At 33.9% G+C, this 13,325-nt stretch overlaps 1 protein-coding gene across 1 annotated transcript; it reads left to right on the forward strand.

Moving 5' to 3' along the window:
* The first annotated feature begins 8,601 nt into the window (after positions 1-8,601).
* Positions 8,602-9,331, forward strand: LOC145169468 (uncharacterized). Its single transcript, XM_079088019.1, has one exon. The coding sequence runs from the start codon at positions 8,650-8,652 to the stop codon at positions 9,130-9,132; it is 483 nt and encodes a 160-aa protein (XP_078944145.1). The 5' UTR covers positions 8,602-8,649; the 3' UTR covers positions 9,133-9,331.
* Positions 9,332-13,325: the final 3,994 nt, after the last annotated feature.

The following is a 13,325-nucleotide window of genomic DNA, read 5'->3' on the forward strand; positions in this document are numbered from 1 at the left end:
TGGTTATAATCTCAGGGCTTTTTTTAGTACTTAAGTAAGTACGCGAAGAATGCTCACTCATAAAATGCTATACTAACGATTACATGTAGAATAAAATGAATCCATTGAATTTAACTTGCTGTCTATATATCTCATAAACTACACATTATATAGTTTATGTATTTGATTGCATTGAACCTATGTTCTGTACATTGATATGTTAGTTGTTCCATAAACTATACCTATTATAGTTTATATATCCATTCATGCATTCAATTCATGTTTCACATTGAAAGTTCTGTGATTATGATGAAAACTTCCCTTATGCTCTGCATAGTACAAAAGGGATAAAATATCTATATATTTTATAAAAGTATAGAAACTGTATGATTATATCAATCGCATCCGTTTTAAGTTTATTGAAATTCTTTTTTGTATAAGTTTCACGAAATCAGTTATGTTTGGCTTGTATTCCCCCTGAAAACATTAAAAACAGTAAAGGCATATGGGTATGAACTCACAGTTAGCTGTGTTCAAACGTCGAATCAACGAACTGAAATGAAGACCCTCGAGTTGTAGCGTGTGGCACTTAACGGAATCCTAATGACAATTAAATACATATATGTATCTAAATTAGTGAATTCGTTAGATAAAGTGTTAGAAAAACACTTGTTTTTGGTTAAGGAATGTTACCGATACTTGATTGAATCGAGGAAAGTGGGTTTTCAGTCTAATGCACCACTTAGGAAGTGTGTACGGCCGTGAATGGGGTTTATGGCCGTGAACAGGTGTACGGTCAATGAATATTTGCAGATTTGAAGGGTGTACGACCATACACTCAATAACAAGATTGCTGGATTCGATGAAAAACGTGCTCTAGATGTTCCGAAATGACTCCCAACGGTGATTTTTGGTGATTTTCGGAAGGATAAGAGTCTTTTAGGGGTGTACGGTCACGAGTTTAGAGAGAGAAGGAGTGAGTGTTCGGCCAGAAAAGTGCAAGTGAAGGGTACGGTCTCGTATTTATAGGGGTCTTTGTGGTCGGTGGTGGGGTCCACCCGACGCTGGCCGTAAACGAGTGTACGGCCGTACACGGGTTTACGGCCGTAAACTCAATCACGCCGAGAACCGTTTGATTTTTTTCAAGAAGATTCGGGTTTTTCGCGCGATTGTTGGTTCCGACTCGTTTATAAATTTAATTATGTAAAACTAGATGATTTTCTAAACCAAGAAGTTTGACGGGAACTTAATAAAATTCAAATTTTATTAACGGAAATTGGTTAATGAAAACGGAAAAAGTTTCGGGTTGTCACAAATAACGTCAATAACTTCAAATTGTCATAACTCCTTCATTCCAAGTCCGTTTCCGACGAACTTTATATCCACGAAAAGGTGGCGAGAAGCCCTACGCTTCCAGCGATACACCCCAACCCAAAACCTCTGGAATAAAAACTCAAACCCATAAAAGACCAAAACGCCCCTAGCCTTGGCCTCTGGAATCCATAAACGGATACTTTCAGAGCAGTGTGTTACAACTCTCATCCACTTAAACTAGACTTCGTCCTCGAAGTCCACTACGGCCAACTATCGTGCAATCTGCTCACAACATTCCTGCCTTGATGCATACATCACCTGCTGATTGTCATAAACAAAAAGAGGAAATCAAAATTACACGATAGACCGAAAATGCAGTTTTATTTCCTAACCCATAATAGCAATGTACAAAACCACAACATGTAGTTTTATTTCCTAACCCATAATAGCAATGTACTTTCATTTTTGAAGTCTAATGCTATAATAGAAAAAAGTGAGAGTAGGATGATATAACACGCCAATGAAATTTCATGTCTTTACCCGTATTAGCAACATACACGTACTTGTTTCATAACTAAAAATAGCATTGTACTTGGAATTCCTTACCTATAATAGCAATGTACTTAAATTTTTTCAAAGATTTTGACAATAATGAAGGAAATAACCAAATGACCTTTCATGGGCCGTGCTAAGCACGGCCTACAAGAATGCCTAGTGTATATATATATATATAATATATATATATATATATATATATATATATATATATCATTGCAATATATAAAAGTCTTGTTTTTCTTGTGGTGTCTAAAAAAAATTCACACTACTCTAATACCTCCACGTAACCCACCCCTCATAACGACACAACTTGTCATTACGTCGATTCAATTCTTCTTATCGTCGTTTCTCCTTGCGACGTCTCATCTCCTATATAAACACCTTCATTTCTGTTTCCGTCTACAACACATTAATACGTTTTCAAGAACGAAATGTCGCTCTTGAAGGACAACGACGCTCTAGATCGGCACACCTTTTTGGGAGACGCTATGGTTTCTCGTTTCTCAAGTATAAGTTCCCTAAAATTTTGGTTCTAATTTTGCTCTACAAGTGTTCAACAAAACCCCCAAAATTTTCCCTAATGTGAGAAATATATTAGTAATTCAGATTAGGATATAGTTTCTAATTCATCTTCTCTCTTTTTCTTTTCTTTAGACTCATGATTTTTCCCATTCATAAATCGATTTACAGTTTCTTGTTTATAGTGAAAGTGAATCTCGCTTAGAAAGTTCTTCAATTAATTTATACAACTTTTTAATCGATGACAAAGTCAATGGGTTTTTAGTTTTAGGGTTCCTAAAGATTTTTATTTTATGTATGTTATAGTAAGAGTATTTCTTTCATCGTTAGGTGGTGGGATATAGGCCTTACAGGGAGCTCGCTCTATGCATATTTATGTATATGCTTTCTCTATTTCTTCTAATAATCAAATGCCATATGTTTGCATTGCCAAACCCTGTTTTGCTTGCTTCAGTTCTTTTGTCTAAAGTATTATTCATTCACAATTGCATCTACATGTAGACTTATATACACAATACACATTATTTAAAAATATTTACTCTGTTATTTCTTTAATTTAATTTATCGTCCAACATTGCATATTCTGGGATGCCCGATGAACAGTTTCTTTTAGAAACATTCTTTTTATAATTTATTATAAAACAATTTATTAGCTCTAAAAATTGAAAAAGTCATATCTTTGGGCTCACCCAATTATGTTTATTTCCATTGAAACATATTTCTTGTGTAATCATAAAGGTTTAATTTACATTTTCTTTTTCGTGTTTCATAATTTTTGAGAAGCTATGGTGGTAATTCATGGTAGCAGGTGACGTCTGCACCCCATTGGAGCATGATGATAATCAAATAATATGACCATGCGTAAGGCAAATAAGTTATCATAATGGCTACTTGATCAATAAGCACAATTAGATCTTTGAAAGTGCTTTGAAAACTTTTTTTTAATTCATCATGATTTAAAATCATATTATTACATTACTTCCAAGGTTTTTTTCAATTCAGGGAGAATTTTTATTTTCATTTATTTTCATTTTAGAAAAAAGAATCTATTAATTTGTTATAAAAAAAAAATGATATTTGCAGTTTTAAATAACAACCCACATTAGAACAACTTATGTTTCTTGAAATTCTTTGTCAAACTGATTTAATTTTAATGGATTTTTCCTCTTTAGGCATCAATTGTTGAAGCTGTAAAATTGCTTTAACTAGAGTCATTTTCTTATCTTTTCCAATTTTAGATTATGCAGTTGGTTGTGATGGATATAAGAAATCAACACGAATGAAGATTGTAACTGATCTCACAGAATTTTTTGGCTTTAACCACCAATAATATTTTATTCTTGTACAAAATGGAGGTGATATTCTTCACATATGCTAGAAGAAGACACTTTGTGCAAAGTTATTGTAAATTTTTTTATATTCACGGCCTAAAACTTTAAAATATGATGGTTGTAAGGTTTCTGCAATATATAAACCACATACTTGGTTGTTCACTTTTGTAGAGTGCTTGGTACTAAATCCGAGTTCACTATTGTTTTTGAAAAAACATTTTTTTAGTACCAATGAAATGTACAATACAATTTTTAAATAGGTTAGACTTGTTGGTGCCAGTTTTATCATTTTTAATTTGTAGTTGTTTTTGTTAAAAGTGGAGTGTTACTTTATGGCAAAATACACAACGTTTTGGTTTTTATTCATTTGTTTCATGTTTATTTTATGATATTTGTATACAGTATTTTTGCATGGATTTTTTCTATGCTGATTTTTTTACCCATTTTCATTTAGACATTCAATCAGTACTTCGGTTATTCACTTTTATTACGACTAATGTGAGGTATAGCATCATACTTTAATTTCTTTGTATTGAAATTTACAACCCTACGTATACAATTGTCTTCGTATCAAGGCATTGTTTTTCTGGTGATCAAAAGGTTAACTTGTAATATTAGCAACAACTTTTTTTGATTTCTTTATTATATAGCAATGTACTTTTACTTTTTTCGTTTTGTTGGCATTTTAAAAGAACTTTCATAGTACAATATTTTAAGGTCACATGAATATAATTTCATTTTGTTCTTGATAATTGCAATACCAGTAATAGCAACATTACTTGATTCTATTATTCTTTACACTTTTTACCAACACTGACAATGTATTTTAATTTCTTAATCACCATTAAATCGTACTTTTATTTCTTTATTGATTATGCCAATCTCGTTCTATATTATATTTGGAGTATTCACCACGGGGATATCAAGATATCGCACTTTGAAAAATCCACGTATTTATAACTTTCTACTTTAATCATTTTAAATACCAAAATCGCCCTTTTCGGCTCGTGCTTAGTACAGGCCTTGCGACTTATAGGGTGAGGTTCAATAGAGAACCATAATTAACAAGGAACCAAGGAACCAATCGTGAGCGTCGGAAATCATAATGATCAACGGCCAAGAAATTGATGTACACTTTTATATTGGACGCACACACACCGAATTATACCAAAAAATCCACCTCTTTATCAAAAAACCCACCACTTTTTTTCATTTAAAATTTTTTTAGGCCACATTTTTTATCAAAAAAAAAAACCGAATATACCGTTGTTATCGATTTTTCGTCCTCTTTCCATAGAGATCCATATTTATATATAAAAAACGATTTTTTTTTTCGAAAAAAACCCACTTCATTTTGTTAGTTTTTTCAATATTTAAGTTTATTTTTATAAAAAATACCAAAAATATTAATTTTTTGTACTCTATTAATAAACATCAACACCGACAAAAAAAAAAAAAAAACTTGAACAGTGTAGATTCACACTGTGAATCTAAACTATAAATATTTCAATTTTTCAACATTCACAATGTGAAAAATCTCGATCAGTTCAGATTCACATTATGAATCTGACTTACTATTATACACACTATGAATCTGAGAAAGTTCAAAAAAAAAACTCGATCAGTGTAGATTCACACTGTGAATCTAAACTGTAAATATTTCAAATTTTAACATTCACAATGTGAAAAAGCTCGATCAGTTAAAATTCACACTGTGAATCTGACTTACTATTATGCACACTATAAATGTGAGAAGGTTCACAATGTTAATCTGAAGAGGTTCACAATGTGAATCTGAACAAGTTCACAATATTAATCTGAAGATGTTCACAATGTGAATCTGAACTGAAACATAGTATTTTTTTTACCCGATTATGAATCTATGTTTAAAAAGTATAAAAAAAACATGAAATTTGATATATTTATTATTTTTTTTTCTATAAAAAAATAGACATTAACTTTTCAACAAAGAAAATGAAGTGAGTTTGTTTTGAAAAAAAAATCGTTTTTTATATATCATCATGAATCTCTTTGGAAAGAGGACGAAAAATCGTCAACAACGGTATACTCGGTTTTTTTTTCGATAAAAAACATGGCCTAAAAAAAATTTTAAACGAAAAAAAGGAAATGCGTTTTGTTATAATCTGGTGCATGTACGTCCATTGTAAAAGTCTACAACCATTCTTTTTGTCGTTGATCGCTTTAAATTTCGACGCTTTAGATTGGTTTTTTGATTAATAATGGTTCTCTATTGAACTTTTCTCTCTCTCTCTCTCTCTCTCTCTCTCTCTCTCTCTCTATATATATATATATATATATATATATATATATATATATATATATATATATATAGGGAAAAGTTCAATAGAGAACCATTATTAATCAATGAACCAAGGAACCAATCCAAAACGTCAGAATTTAAAGCGATCAACGGCAAAATGAAGGGTTGTAAAATTTTATAATGGACGCACATGTACCAGATTATAACAAAACCCACTTCATTTTTTTCATTTAAAATTTTTTCTAGGCCAAGTTTTTTTATCGAAAAAAAAAACCGAATATACCGTTGTTCACGATTTTCCGTCCTCTTTCCATAGAGATCCATGATGATATATAAAAAAGCGAACTTTTTTTTTCAAAAAAACCCACTTAATTTTCTTAGTTTTTTCAATATTTAAGTTTATTTTTATCAAAAAAAAAACTAATTATACCAAAAATATTAATTTTTTGTACTCTATTAATAAACATCAACACCGATTAAAAAAAAAAACCTCGAACAGTGTAGATTCACAATGTGAATCTAAACTGTAAATATTTCAATTTTTAACATTGACAATATGAAAAATTTCGAACAGTTCAGATTCACATTGTGAATCTGAATTACTATTATGCACACTGTGAATCTGAAAAGGTTCACAAAAAAAAAAAAAACCTCGATCAGTGTAGGCATTGTGAATCTAAACTGTAAATATTTCAAATTTGAACATTCACAATGTGAAAAAGCTCCGATCAGTTCAGATTCACACTGTGAATCTGACTTATTATTATGCACACTGTGAATCTGAGGAGGTTCACAATGTGAATCTGAACTGAACTATCGTTTTTTTTAACATGAATATGAATCTATATTTAAAAAGTACAAAAATATGAATTTTGATATATTTATTAATTTTTTTCTATAAAAAATAGACCTTAACTTTTTTTCATTAAAGAAAATGAAGTGAATTTTTTTCGAAAAAAAAAGTTCGTTTTTATGTATCATCATGGATCTCTATAGAAAGAGGATGAAAAATCGTGAACAACGGTATATTCGGTTTTTTTTTTTTTTTTTGATAAAAAACATGGCCTAAAAAAAAATTTAAACGAAAAAAAGTGGTGAGTTTTTTTGTAAATGGTGGATTTTTTGGTATAATCCGGTGTGTGTGCGCGTCCAATGTAAAAGTGTACATCTATTTCATTGGTCGTTGATCCTTATGATTTCCGACGTTCACGATGGGTTCCTTGGTTAATTATGGTTCTCTATTGAACCTCACCCTATATATATATATATATATATATATATATATATATATATATATATATATATATATATATATATATATATATATATATATATATATATTGCGGGACAGAGATATCTCACTCCTTCGAACCCGATAAAAAATATCACCCGTTACCTAATAAAAATAACCGATTCTATCCAATATCAATGTATTTCAGATTTCTCGATTAGGTTCATGTTTATTTTGCCATCCTTAGGCTTAGGCAACGAATATTTCAATGGATAAAAAATGGAAAATCTCCAGAAAAGTTCTAAAATTTTACCCTAATTCACGAAAAAGTCCAAAACTAAAATTTGTTTATGAAAAAGCATGAATTACCGGTAAAAATGGTGATTTGACCCCTTTTTTCCGGTTTACCGGTTTCATTACTTATCTTTTTCATTAAAGTCCCATTATTTTACCATAATTTACGAATAAGTCCCAAACTAAAATTTAGTGACGATTTAGCCCTTTTCTCCATCAAACATACATTTTATGAGTTTCATTGTTGATTTAGACACGTAGTCATTAAATTAGTTGATAAGATGGGTATGATGAGTTATACAATACTATATTTACTATAAAATTCAATATCCATCTCATCGGCTCATTTATGACTATGTATCTAGGTCAACAATAAAACCAATAAAATGTGTGTTTCCAAGAAAAAATGGCAGGAAATGAGCTGATGTCTGATGTGATGGATATATTGGGTTACATAAGATTAGATAGACAATTTGAAATTTCTTATAAACATAATAAATGACGTAGTTGTTGCTTGTTTATGTGATTATTACAGTCTTCGTCAGATGCATTTTATATTCTAAAAAATATACAATATATCAAGATATCAAGTTCTATGGTAAACATAACATTATATAACCCAACATATCTATCTCATCGGCTCATTTAATGATTAGGCGACCAGGTCAACGATAAAATCGGTAAAATGTATGTTACATGGAGAAAATGGTCAAATGATCACTAAATTTTAGTTTGGGACTTATTCGTAAATTAGTATAAAATAATTGGACTTTAATGAAACATGTAAGTAAAGAAACCGGTAAACCGGGAAAATAGGGTCAAATCGTCATTTTACCGGTAATTCATGCTTTTTCGTAAACAAATTTTAGTTTGAAACTTTTTCGTAAATTAGGGTAAAATTTTAGGACTTTTTTGAAGATTTCCCGATAAAAAATATCACATTTGAACTTCTACCTATTCCATCCGTACTTTTCTTAACTTCTCAGGGGTGGTCTACGAAAGCATTTAATAATTCTTTAAATATTTTATTTTACAAAAAATCCAATTTGACCACCAAGTCCCCTACCCTCTATATAAATGCTTTCACCCCCTTATTCTCTCTCCTCATATCACCCTTCCCTTTCCTTCCTTTCTGCAACTCAATGGCGGAAGCACACACCAAACGTCACCACAAAAATGACGGCGACTGTCAAATTGAAAATACAAAACGCCATAGAAGTTCTTACATTAATGAACAACAAGAAACTTTGCAAGATTTATCAGATTTCTTCACAAATCTTTCTTCCGACCCATTTCTTTATTTCACCCAACAACCAGATAACGCCTCAACCTCAAACATAAAGAAAGAACTGGTCGAAGAAGATGATGAGAAAGAAAGGGCTATTAGACACCTGTTTGAAGCTTCCGACGATGAGCTAGGAATACCCAGCAGGGTTGAGGATGGCGGAGACGATGGGGAAGTTGGTGTCTGCGGCGGAGGCGGTGATGATATCGCCGGAGAAGAATACGGGGATTTTTCGTTGGCTTTATGTGATGGGTTATGGGAGCTTGAAGATGAGGCTGCTAATTATTACACTGTGTTGCAAAGTGAACTTTTTATCAATAGTTTTCTTTTGGGGGGTTAGAAGTGATAAAACAGATTATGTTGGGGGATGTGGATGAAATGAGTGAGGGTGGAAAAGAAATGGATACAAGTTTTGAGATTTTCATTTTTGCAACCTAGAAGCACTAAAATATCCCTTAGGTTATTGAAAACTTTTACAAGAAAAGAATGTGCATGCCTACTTATTATATTTATTTATTTATATGATTGAGTTTTTTTTTTTTTTTTTTCTTTATTAGTGTCTTCATTTGATGTTCAGTTATTTAGCATTATATTAAAAAGCCAGGTCGTCACACTATTAGGTTAATTAGATGTGAGACCCGTTTAATACACGAGTTTTTTTTAAAAGAAAATTATTATATTTTGTTAAGCATTACATGTTTAATAATTTACAATCCTGAATTTGGAAAAAATGTTAATATTAGCTGTGAATAAACCAATTTTTGCAAAGTTTCTGCAAATTACCGTGAATTTAAAAGAGATAAGCCGAAAATTATGTTTTTCAATTAAGAATGTTGATTTGAATTTAAATTGAATTTAATACATTAATTGAGAAATTACGTGAGAATTTATAGAGACATTTACGTTTCCTTATTTTATTTATTATATTTTTAGATTAGATTTTTTTTATAATTTAATAACAAAGCCAAAAAAACCACAATTTGTCAAGTAGATTTAAATGAAATTGAAAAAATTAAAAAAATATCATGTGACATATTGAATTAGAGCATTAGGTGTGGACAACTAGTCATAACATTATTTTGGTACCACCTCACATGCCACATCACCATTGGTGTTATAACACCAAGTGGGGAAATGGTCACCATGTTACATCTTGTTATAACACCAACTTTTTTCCACTATATAATTTCTTTTTTATTTTTTTTCGATTTTTTTTAATTTAAACAAATATATTTTAAATATAACATAATAAATAAAACTTAATGTTTAAAAATTATAAATAACATAGAATAAAAATAATTTTTAAAAATTAAAAATAACATAGAAGTTAAATTACACATAACATCCAAATTCAAAAAAAAAAAAAAAACTAAACGCCGTTCGTTATCGTTATTGTTACCATGGAAGATATAATCCGCCAATTCCTCTCGAAGTTGTCTGTGTTTATTTGTTGTGTTTATTTGCATCCTGAATGTCAACGACTCTATGCAAATACTATGTTGTTCCTGGTTGAAATTGAACGTGTCTCGGCTCCGTTGCATGCAATATTTCGTCCTTTATCTTCTACTACCATGTTATGCATTATGATACATGCATACATGATATATCGTAGAGTTTCTAAATCCAATGGTCGTGTTGCATGTTCAACTATATGTCACTTCGCCTTCAGCACTCCAAAAACACGTTCCACATCCTTACGTGAACCTTCTTGTCTTCTCTTAAAAAATTTGTCTCTTTCTTCAATCGGGTGTCGGAATGCCTTCACGAATGTGGAATACTTAAGATATATTCCATCCGTAAGGTAATACCCATATTTGTATTCGTTTCCATTCACCGTGAAAGGAGCATCTGGGGCCTTTCCATTCAAAAGATCGTCGAATATTGGCGACTAATCAAGAACGTTGACGTCTTTGTTGGAACCCGTAACCCCAAAAATGCATGCTAAATCCATAAATCTTGAGAAGCAACAGCCTCTAAAACCGACGAAGGTGATCCGTGATGACCACTTGCGTATTGCCTATTCCATGCTACCGAACAATTCTCCGGTGGAACAACATGCATCCAAGGATGGTTAGCTGTTTGGATTTCAGCAGTGTTTTGCTGAGGGTGTGGATCGGTGAGAGTAAGTGGTAGACAAGTGGGGCGGAGAATAGACCATGGTTTTCGGAAAAGGTGACTGATTGTTGTAAGGCCTAGGGTTAGGCCGGGAATTGAGTGTATGGAATGGAGCTGGAGTTCGGAACCCCAAGAGGGCTAGAACAGTATGCATGGGAGAGATTCCCAGGAAGAATGGTTCAGGATGGTGTACCACAGTTTTGAGCGGTCCGGATAGACTGAAGGCCGGTGGGCGTACCAGTCAGGCCGAAGGCTCGAAGAACGGTCCAGACAGGCTGAAGGCCCAGGAGGGCGGTCCAGACATGCTGAAGGTTCTGAGAGTGGTCCAGATAGGCTGAAGGCCTGGTAAGGCGGTCCAGTCATGCTGAAGACTCTGTATGTGTTAGTAGACCTGTATGCGAAGATTGATTGGGTACATTGCTATGCAATAGCAAGCGATAGGGTCTGGCCCCAAGTATTGATCATGATGATGGAGTTAGCTAAAGGCCGTGTACGGGCTTCGTTAGCTGTGTGATCGGATTTGGAGTATATGGGAGTTAGGGAGTAGCAGTTTCTCTGCATGGGTGATGTAAAGTGGAGTTTTAGCACCATGGCGATTGTTGATGGAGTAAAGGTCGTTGAGTAGTCCTTTTTATAGCAATGGGAAGAGATCAGGTGATAGTTAGTTTGGGCGGCCTGTCAGGGAGACAGATCCAATCTAACTTTCCAAGTAAAGGGCATTCCGGAGAGGTAGGTATTTGATACTGCATAAGAATAAGTATGTATCTCTTCGAGTTGGAGTTCCACTGGGGTCAGCCTCCCTTGGTGGTCGTCACGCGTTAGGGGCGTGAATGTGCCTTTCGGGATTTTGAGTAGCCAGAATTGACAATTGGCGTTTTCGAGGGCGAAATCAGATTTAAGTGGGGGAGAGTTGTAACGCCCCGTTCTAAAAGTATTTATTTATGGATTTCCGAGATCAAGAGTAAGGGCATTTCGGTCTTTTGTGGGCAATGGGTTTCATTCGAGAAGGTTTCGGACCGGGGTGTGTTTCTAGAAGCGTAATAGAGTAAATGATCGCGGGTGCAAGGACGCATACGCCCAACGTACTAGAGCTACGCCCAGCGTACGCTCAGAGTCATTAAACCCTAATTTTAGGACCAGCCACTATATAAAGAACATAAAGGATCAACCCCAGCCTCCTTACCTGTTCCCTTATCCTCAGAAAAACCCTAGATAGCCGTTCCATTGCCATTGTTGGGTGTGTTTGGCCTCGTGGAGCTTAGTTTGGCAAAGAAAGCTTAGAAGAAGAAAGAAGAGGTTGGCAAAGAAGGAACCTTGGTGGCTGGAGCTTGTAGATCTGAGATAGCATCACCTCTTGCAACTATTTTAAGGTATAAAGCTTCTTGCTTGACATCTATTTTGTGTAGATCTAAGTGTTGTGAAGTTTTGACACCATTCTTGTCCCAAAAACCCCCAATATGATGCATGATGTGTTTTGGTTAAGATAAGCTGTCCTTTCAGACCATAGGAGAGGTCTTGAGTGAGAAAAATGAGGTCCCAATGGCTTTGGTTGTCCCATGTGTGAAGTAGGAAGGTCTTAATGGGTTAAGACCTTGAGTTAAGAGCTTTATGGACGTCAAACAGGATAAAGTTTGAGACTTTATGAGTCCTAGGCCCTTTTTGTCACTAGATCTGGCATATGGGCTTAAGTGCTTTAGCCATTAAGAACATGGAAGGATTTTGGTACAGACGCGCGTACACCCCGCGTACCAGAGGAGTACGCCCAGCGTACGCCCTCTGTTGGGTTTTCGAATTTGGGCCGTGAAGTATTGGGCTGATTATGGGCTAGCTGGGCTTGGTCCGTGACTGAACAGTATAAATGGAGTAATTTGGGCCCAATAATTATTATGGACCTTGGATCTAGGCCCGATTAGAAAGATGGGCCCAATTTAGTAAATTGGGCCAATATTGGGCTTTGCATAAGGACTTGGTTTTGGGACTTGGCTCAATAAAAGGAAAATGGATTTAAGGAGTGGTGTGGGCACTTGACCTAGAAAGTCATGTTGGACTCTAACTTGGTGATTATCATGTGATAGTTGGGAGTTCCGGTGAGTCAGCGGTTAGAGATTTGCAGGATTTCGGCAGTCGCAAGGTGAGTTATCCTCACTATATCAATAGGGTCTAAGGCACCAAGGCCGGCCCTTTATCGGATGGGAATCCGGGTATTTGTTTGATATGTATTGTTTTGCTAGACATGCATCCTGGTAGTGAGGATGATATTATGTTAGTGACCGGTTAGGTCGGTATCCTGGTTAGGATGTTGCTATGATATATGATCTGCTAGATCAGTTTGTTTGTCTTTCGACTGTTATGTGATTATCTGTTATATGTGCACATGGTTGTTTTTCTGGGGTTGGGTTGAGGCGGATCCTGCTTTGT

This window comes from Lactuca virosa, chromosome 4 (assembly GCF_052849685.1).
Source record: "Lactuca virosa cultivar CGN04683 chromosome 4, Lactuca_virosa_CGN04683_v6, whole genome shotgun sequence".
Taxonomy (NCBI): domain Eukaryota; kingdom Viridiplantae; phylum Streptophyta; class Magnoliopsida; order Asterales; family Asteraceae; genus Lactuca; species Lactuca virosa.

Coding starts and splice junctions, on each gene's coding strand:
- LOC145169468 (XM_079088019.1), top strand. CDS start 8,650: ATGGCGGAAGCACACACCAAACGTCACCACAAAAATGACGGCGACTGT.